This window comes from Dromiciops gliroides, chromosome 3, assembly GCF_019393635.1.
Source record: "Dromiciops gliroides isolate mDroGli1 chromosome 3, mDroGli1.pri, whole genome shotgun sequence".
Taxonomy (NCBI): Eukaryota; Metazoa; Chordata; class Mammalia; order Microbiotheria; family Microbiotheriidae; genus Dromiciops; species Dromiciops gliroides.
The window spans coordinates 649,964,985-649,972,881 of record NC_057863.1 but is presented as its reverse complement, the minus strand read 5'-3'; the positions used below and the strand labels follow the sequence as shown (position 1 = coordinate 649,972,881).

The 7,897-nt window shown below is 59.0% G+C and overlaps 1 protein-coding gene across 1 annotated transcript; it reads right to left on the bottom strand.

The window, feature by feature from the left end:
- Positions 1 to 4,336: 4,336 nt before the first annotated feature.
- On the bottom strand, positions 4,337 to 7,579 carry RABAC1 (Rab acceptor 1). The gene is made up of 6 exons (XM_043998788.1): positions 7,426 to 7,579; positions 7,250 to 7,329; positions 6,210 to 6,425; positions 5,976 to 6,073; positions 4,728 to 4,829; positions 4,337 to 4,637 (listed from the first exon to the last, which is right to left on the bottom strand). Exons 2-6 carry the CDS (start codon positions 7,312 to 7,314, stop codon positions 4,546 to 4,548), a joined length of 573 nt encoding a protein of 190 aa, XP_043854723.1. The 5' UTR covers positions 7,315 to 7,329; positions 7,426 to 7,579; the 3' UTR covers positions 4,337 to 4,545.
- Between the last annotated feature and the right edge of the window lie 318 nt (positions 7,580 to 7,897).

Genomic DNA, 7,897 nt, shown 5'->3' with positions numbered 1-7,897 from the left:
GAAGAGAAGCCAGCGGGGAGGGAGAGACGACGACTGGAATTTGGAGGAGGACGAATACACCGGTGGGGTCGGGAGGGGAAGGATAGGGTTATGACGGGAGGAGGGTGAGGAGGCTGGGGAAAGGGGCCGACGAGTGGGGCAGGCCAGGAAAGAGGGGCGAGGGCCCGCGGGGAAGAAGAAGTGGGGGCGGGGGAAGCTTCGAGGTTGGGGCGTCCCTAGGGACTTGAGCCTGGGCTCGGGGAGTCCAAGCCGCCGCCACTCTCGCCCCCTCTCCCGGACTCGCCGCAGCCCGCGCGTCCGCTCTCATTTCTTCGCCCATTTTTCTTCCTCTCCTGTCACTTCCACTCGGCTCACCCCCCCCCCTCCCCGCCCCTCCGCCTGGCCAGATCACCACGCTTCCAGACCCCGGCTCTTTTCCCCTTTCGCTACTGCTCCAGGCCCTCGGGGACCCAAGCCTCCCGCCCCTGCCTCTCAGACCCAGGCGTCGGCATCGTTCTCCCAGCACCTTTCAGGGGCTCAGACGTCCCTGTGACCCAGGCATCCTGATTCCCTCATCCTCTCCCGCCTCAGTGACCCAGGTATCCCGAACTCTACCCCCACTCCAGGCTTACGATCTCAGTTATCTTGGCTACCCAAGACCCCATGGCTTAGAGACCTCTCAAAGGTCCTGAACCCTCACCCCCATCCCCTTCCGTCTTAGAGATCCCCACCCCAACATCTTGATCTCCCAGCCCTAACCCCTGGAGAACCCGGACATACTGAGCCCCAACCCCGCCCCCCTTAAGGAATCGGGCGCCCTGACATCCGCTCCTCCAGTGCTCTCAGCCATCCGCGGGTTGTGCTCTAGCTCCTGTCTTTCCCTCAGGGTTCGAGATTTCTCTTTGCACTCACTCACTCAGTGTGACCTCGGGCGAGCCTCTCTCAGCCTGTTTTTCCCTCTGGAGTAGGGAGTCTGGCTAGCTGGTCCCTAAGGGTCGTTCATATTCTAACATTCTAAGGTTCTGTAAGTTTACGATTCTACATCTGGAGTCGGGACCCTAGGAGATCTAGACGCTCGGTGGTGGTGCTGCACCCCAGCATCGGTTCCCTCAAGGACCCAGGCGTCGGATCCCTTACCCCTCCCGCTACTTGCTCAAGCCCTCTTCCGCGACCCCGCCCTTGCAGAGAACAAAATACAAGCGTCCCCTAGTGGTGAGAGTGCGTGGGAGGCGGGCGGGCGGCGAGATGACAGGCGGGCTTGGGCCCAGGAAATGCTCCACAGGGATCACCTTGAGATACCCCCTTTCCCTTTCTCACCCACTCCCCGAAGCAAAAGGACCACGGGCCCTCCATAGGCCCCCTCCCCTCTGTCTGAGCTCCTTCATCCCCTCCCCTCCCGCTGTGCCATCTAGGTCTAGCCCTTACACCAAGTCCAAGGGGGCTGGGGGAGGGTTGGCTTCAGCAGGTGGAGCATCAGAGGTCTTGATTCTGGAGCTGGAAGGGATCTTGGAGGGATGCGCAGGCAGAAGAGATGATTTGTCCAAGGTCACACGAGGAGTAAGTATCAAAGACCCAGAGCTAGTGCTTCGGACCAGCTCCCTGTGCCTGAGAGAAATGGGACCAAGGCTGGGAGGGAGCTCCAAGGTGCCTGAAAGAACACTGGGTCTGGGGCAGCTAGGTGGCCTTGGAGTCAGGAGGACCTGAGTTCAAATCCAGCCTCAGACACCTGACACTTACTAGCTGTGTGACCCTGGGCAAGTCACTTAACCCCAATTGCCTCACTAAAAAAAAAAATGTTACAAGGACACTAGGTCTGCTAGAAGACTTGGGTTCAAATCTGGTACCCTATTATTCTCTACCAGTGTGATGGAAGGAGGAACTCTCTCCCCCTGGGCCTGCTTCTTCCTCCCCAAAGTGTGTGTGTGTGTGTGGGGGGCAGTTGCTTGATTATTTGCAAGCTCCCTTTTCTAGCTCTAGATGCCATAGATCATGAATGGAGAGGTGGGGGATAAAGCTGGGTCACCAGCACAGGAGGGATGGAGGAAGGAGGGTGGGGCTGCAGGGCTGGGGTAAGGAAGGAGGGGATTGGAGACAAGCCTTGGGGGAGGGGCTACGGTGGCAGAAATGGGACCAGGGAGACCTGCATTCAAATCTAGGCCTTTATGCCTACATGCCTTCTGTGACCCTGGGCTAGTCACAGCCTCCCCAGAACTGTTTCTTCATCTATAAAATGGGAATGAGAACACTTGGCACTCCCTACCTCAGAGTGCAATTGGCCTGAAAGGACTTCAGGAAGCTTAACATGACAGGGAGATGGGAGGCACTGTTTGTATTCTCACTGGAGCCGGTATGGAGAGACAGCTGAGCTAGGGAGGGCGGAGGCCAAGGACCAGAGTCAGCCTCCTCCGCCTTCTTTCTGTCCATCTCATCCTTTCAGACTCAGTTGGATCTCTGGGTGTGTATAGGGGTGCTAGTGTGTCCCCGCTCATGTTGGAGAGTGGCCGTCTCCACAGGGCACTGTGTCGTACTTGCCTGTGTCCATCCCGGGTGGAATGGGGAGGGGAGATGTCTCAGCTCTTGCTTTCTCTCTCCCTGGCCCAGGGCACTGCTGACCAGAGGACTTTCCCCCAGTGGGGGGACTTTCCCCAGATAGAGGTCTTTGGCAGGGACCAGCTTTACTGAGATGAGCCTCTCTAGCTCCTACTCCCAGGAGCTGGGGCCCTGTTGGGATCTGCACCCCACACGTCGCAGCTACATGGAAAAGCTTTGTCAGTTGCAGCTGTGCCCCCGAGAGACAGCCCAGGAGATGGTCCTGGGTAACCAGCCAATGCCCGTGGCTTCCCAGAGCACATATGTCTCCTCCAGATCCTCATTCACCGCCCCATCTTCATGCCATGAACGACTGGAACTGAGCCCTGTTTGACTTCCCTGACACAAAGTTGTGTAAGCTGAGGGCACTTAGGGGGCCAGAGGCTTGCAGGGAGGGAGACTGATTAGGGCTGCCCCCAGGCATGTACGGGGCACTGCTTTGGCCTCCGAGGACCCCAGCCTGCTGGCCGGCTTTGTGGCTAACACCCAGGGAGAGTGCTGCTGTCTCTACCTGCTAGGGGCCCTGGTGGCTATGAGGACCTCACTTCGGGCTACCCAAGGTATCCAGGTCAGCCAATCCCTTCCCCCACCCGTCCTATCCCATGGAGCCCTAGCTTTGGCCTCCGAGGACCCCAGCCTTACGGCCTTTCTATTCTCCAAGGGTCCTTACCCAATCAAGTCCCTAATAGAGTCCCTCGTGGCTGGCCCATCATCCCTCAGGGACTTTCCATCTTCATCCCTCCTGAGCCACTCCATTCCAGGGGCCTGCCATGCAAATCTCCATTCTCCACTGGATATCCAGCTGCATTCCCATAGTCCTCTCGAGTTTGTTCTTCATGCTGCTCCCATCCCTATAGGCCTCCCCTCTACGTCTTACCCAAATCTCCCTCTATTCACACGGCCTCTTCCATGGCTATGCAAACGAATCTCCCATGGGACCCCCACCTCTAGCTCCATCAACATCTCCAAATTCTAAGGACCCTTCTTTCAGGAACCTGGCCCCACCCCGCCCCCAGCATCCATAGCCATCAAGGCTGAATCTCCATTAGCATCCTTCACCCCCATCTCCCCCTCCATCTCTGGTTTGTACAGTCCCCTCCTCTGCATCTAAACAGACGTCCCTGCAGCCTTCCCATCCCCATCTCCCAAAGGCTTCCCATGTCCTCCTTCCATCCCCCCATGGGGCCCCCAACTCTTCGCTTCTCAATCTCTATCGTCTTTCCCCAGAAACATCCTGTCCTCAGAGGCCCCTCATCTTTTCTCTCTCTCCCTCCTGAGAGCCTCCCACCCTTTTCCTCTCCTCCAGGGATCCATAGCTGAAGACTGGGCGGTCATGTGTTGCTGTCCAATCTGTGGCCTCTGCCAGATGGCACGGCAGCAGGACCCCACTATCTGAAATAAAGGCAGCCCCCAATCTCTGAAACCTCTGGTACTCTCCTTTTCCAGCCCCCCACCCCCCATCTTCTGGTTGTATTTGAGCAATGCCCGAAGGCAATGTGTTCTGAGGGTGTGCAGAGAGCCCAGCTTCTGTTCAAGATCTGGAACTATGTGTGACCCTGAGCCAGTCCCTGCTTCTCCTATGTAACAAGGGGGCAGGCTACAAGATCTGAGGGCTCTTACTTCTCTACTACCCCCCCCGGGAAATATGTGGCCTCCAAAGAGCCCCCTCCAAGCCTTCACGTTCCAGTTCCCTTGACCCCAGCCCCAAACAAAGGCCCTGAGGGGCTCTCAGCCAGAAGTCCCTAGGGCTTAGCACCACTCCACAGGGTTCATCAGAAATATCATGCTATTGAAGGGCACACAATGAGGGGGTGTTGGCCAGGGCCACACTCCTATGTAGAGAGCTGGGCTTTATTCTTGGCCAGGCTCCAAACTCTCCATCTGCTCTCCTGGGGTGAGCCCCCAGGCAAGGCTGGAAAGGTTGGGCACAGGACGGGGGCCAGCAGGCTTGGTCTCCTTGGCTCTGGCTGGGGGCCTTCACACAGGCTCCATCTGCAGCTCCTCCCCATCGGCAGCTGCCTCCAGCTGGTGGAAGGCTGCATGGGATCCGATGACCACCAAGGTGGCTCCTGGAGCCAGAGGGGAGGGCAGGAAGGTCAGCGGCTCGAATCCCCCTCTCCTCCCCTCCCCCTCTCCCACCCCAGCCAGCACATCCTTACCCAAGACCCAGAAGACAGCTGAGCCAGCTCCAGCCAGCCAGAAGAACGGGAAGGAGATGCCCCCCGCCAAGGCATACTGATGCGCTGGGCTCACCTCTCGGCCTGGTGGAGACAGGGACGGGTGACACGGGGCGGGGCTGTTTCTGGATCTCCCAGGACTGCTCCCCAGCCTACCCCCGGCAGAATCAGAGTGGGAGAGCTGGGCCCTCGGGGGCCACTTCACGCAGTCCACACCCAAAAAGGAATTTGTCCAGAACATTCCTCACCTGGGCTGGCCCAGAGAAGGCAGACCTCCAAGGAGGCAGAAGCCCTTGCTTCTACACTGCTGCCTGCCTCCCCTGCGGCTGGCCCTGCCTGCAGCTGAGCTCAGAGAGCAGAGGGGCAAACTTCTCCTTCCTCTGAGCTTTGCCTTGTATTTCAAAGCCCAGTTCCAGGCACTCCTCACTGCACCTCACGCCCAACCCTGCCCCTCTTCTTCTAGGAGCCTCCTTACTTAAAGTCCATCAGAAATACCCCCCCTGCAGAGAAGCCCTCCGAGGCAGCCCAGGGCTCTGCCCTTCCAGGACACCCTCCCAGGCCACCACCCCCCCCAAGATCAGAACAGTCAAATGTGGGGGGTGGGCTCCACAGCCTCAGGGGACCTTCCAGCGCCAAGCCTAAGCTCAGATAAATAATGTGGGCCTCTTCCCAGAGAGCTCCTGCTCTGGGGAGGAAGACTGACCAGGACAAGAAGAGGACATGAGAGCCTAAGAGACCCCCGCAGAGTTAAGCAGTGTCTTAGTGCCAACTCCAGCACTCCTGACTGACGTGAGGCTGGGCACAGACTCTTCTCCAAACAACTGCAGGCCTTAGTGTATCCCTCTTTGATAAGGGGACGCTGGCCCCTTAGGGCCCTGAGATTTCAGAGGAGAGGGGCAGCTCAGAGGCCAGGCACGAGCCCCTCCATAAAGCTGAGAAAGGGGCACGGCCTACGAGGTCCCGAAGGGCCCTTTCAGGCCTGTCATTCCCTGGGCGGGAGGGAAGCTGGATCACTGACGCCACCTGGCGGTAAAGGTGTGGTCAGACGGAACACCTAGGGACGTAGAAGGGGAGGAGACCCGGTCTTAGATCTAGCAAAGGGAAGAACCTTAGGGGGCCAGATGGCCTATTTTATCGACAGAGGCCCTGGGGGACGGGTCTGGGATAAGGGGTAGAGATGGGCCTCAAAACCTGGCGCCCTCTCCCTGGGGCATGCAGGGGCAGCCTCACCAAAGAGGACCAGCTTGGATTGCAGGGTGCGCAGGTAGAGGATGTAACAGGCTCCGAAGAAGACGGCCAAGGCCACCAAGAGCATGGGAGACGTGACCCTGTGGGGTAGAGGGCAGAGGCTCAGAGGTCTCCCCGGGCCTGGGGCTCAGGCACCACAGAGGAGGGGAGTGGGCCAGAGGCTCAGGCGGTAGTTTGAGCCTTGAGGATGGGGCCCCGGGGAGGCGAGGGACTCACACGCAGTACAGGATGAGGCCCAGGAAGACGAAGACATAGTTGCTTTGGTAATGCTCCACGTTTCGCACCAGGCGCTGGCACAGCTCGCCCAGGTTCCGAGGCCGTGAGAAGCGCCGCTGATCCAGGAAGGGGCCCCAGGGCCGGATGGTGGCCCGGCGCTGCTCCAGCCATTCCCGGCCGGCTAAGCCCGTAGGCAGCAGCTTGGGCAGCAGCGTCCTGGGGCGGACAAGGAAAGGGGCCCAGTAAGGACTGGAGGATAAGGTCCCAGAGGGCAGCAGGAGGCTAGCTCAGGATACCTGAATCCCGAGGCAGACCTCGGGGAGACTGAGGGAGAGGGATGCCTGAAGGGGGCACAGCTGAGGTATCAGGACTCCCAAGTCCCCCTGGCAGGGCCAGGGCAGGAGTCAAGACAGCGGGGTGTCTCCCAGGAGTCGGGGGTTCAAGGCACGTGGATTTCGCAGGGGGCGGGGCTGTGGATCAGGAAGGACTAGAGGGCAGTGGTGGCTGCCGGTCTGGACTTCAGGGTCCCAGAGAGGAGAATCTGGGATTTCAGGATATCGGGGTCTTGAGACAGCGAGGTGCCTGGGAGGTAAGACATTGATAGGACTGGCGGTACGGACTGCTGGCTCCCAGGGGGTGGGTTGGATTCTTGCAGGGTTGGGGGAGGGGAAGGGAGAACTGGGCATCTGAATTGCTGGGTCCCTAGTTCCGGACTCATGCAAGGTGGGATGGTGGTGGAGGGGTTTGGGTATCTGAATTCCTGGTTTCTGGAAGATGGGGATCCGCACTCCTGGGTAAAGGGGTAGAAGTGAAGGGGTGGGGTCTGGACTCTTGCAGGGTTAGGAAGGAACCAAGTATCTGAAGTCTTGGGTACCAGGGGGATGGGGTCCGGACTCCTGGACAAAGGGTGTAGGGATGGGGGGTCCGGACTCATGCAAGATTGGGGGAAGGGTGGATGCAACTAGGTATCTGAATTCCTGGCTCCTGGAGGTTGGGGGTCCGAACTCCTGTGTCTCGGGGCGATGGGGGTCCAGACTCACTTGGCACTGAGCCCTGGACCCTCCTCCTCCGTCCCGGGGTTAAACAAGTCACTTCCCGCCGCCATCGCCTCCAGCTGCTCCTACAAATGCAGGGGGAGGGCAGTGAGAGCCCAGTCGTCGCCTCCGGGCGCGTCCCCCTCCCTATCCTCCGAGCTCCCCGACCCTGCCTTGCTTACTCTCCGCTGCTGCGGCCGCCGCCTCCGGATCCGATGTGGCTGCTGGACCGTTTGTCGGTGACGAGGAGGTTGCTGGAAGTCGTAGTCCGACGGGTATTGTGGGAGCTGTAGTTCTAAGGAACTAGGCTTTTATGCTCCGGATCCTGGAACACCCAGAATGCCGATTATATGGGGAACGGAGAAGCGATAGTTTCTGGAACAAGGCATCATGGGAGACGTAGTCCAGAGGCATGAGGGTATGGTAGGCGCTTTCTGTTGCCCTCTCGGATCCCTAAGTAGTCCGAGTCTAAGGAAGCAGGGCATTGCGGGAACTGTAGTCCTTAGGCTCAAGAAATGAACAGGGTCTTGGATTATTGGGGTTGTGGGAGCTGTAGTCTTTTGATATGGGATAGTGAGTGGGGCGAGTTGTAGCCCTCGGTCAGAGGGTATTGTGAGAGTTGTGGTTCTCAGGACTAGGGTAGTCCGAAAGCTG

Bases quoted from the DNA above. Each gene is read 5' to 3' on its own strand.
- RABAC1 (XM_043998788.1), bottom strand. From the start codon at position 7,314: ATGGCGGCGGGAAGTGACTTGTTTAACCCCGGGACGGAGGAGGAGGGT. The intron at 6,426-7,249 runs GTGAGTCTGGAC...TGTCCGCCCCAG, and splicing joins GGTCCAGGGCTCAGTGCCAA to GACGCTGCTGCCCAAGCTGC. The intron at 4,638-4,727 runs GTAAGGATGTGC...CTCTGGCTCCAG, and splicing joins AGCTGTCTTCTGGGTCTTGG to GAGCCACCTTGGTGGTCATC.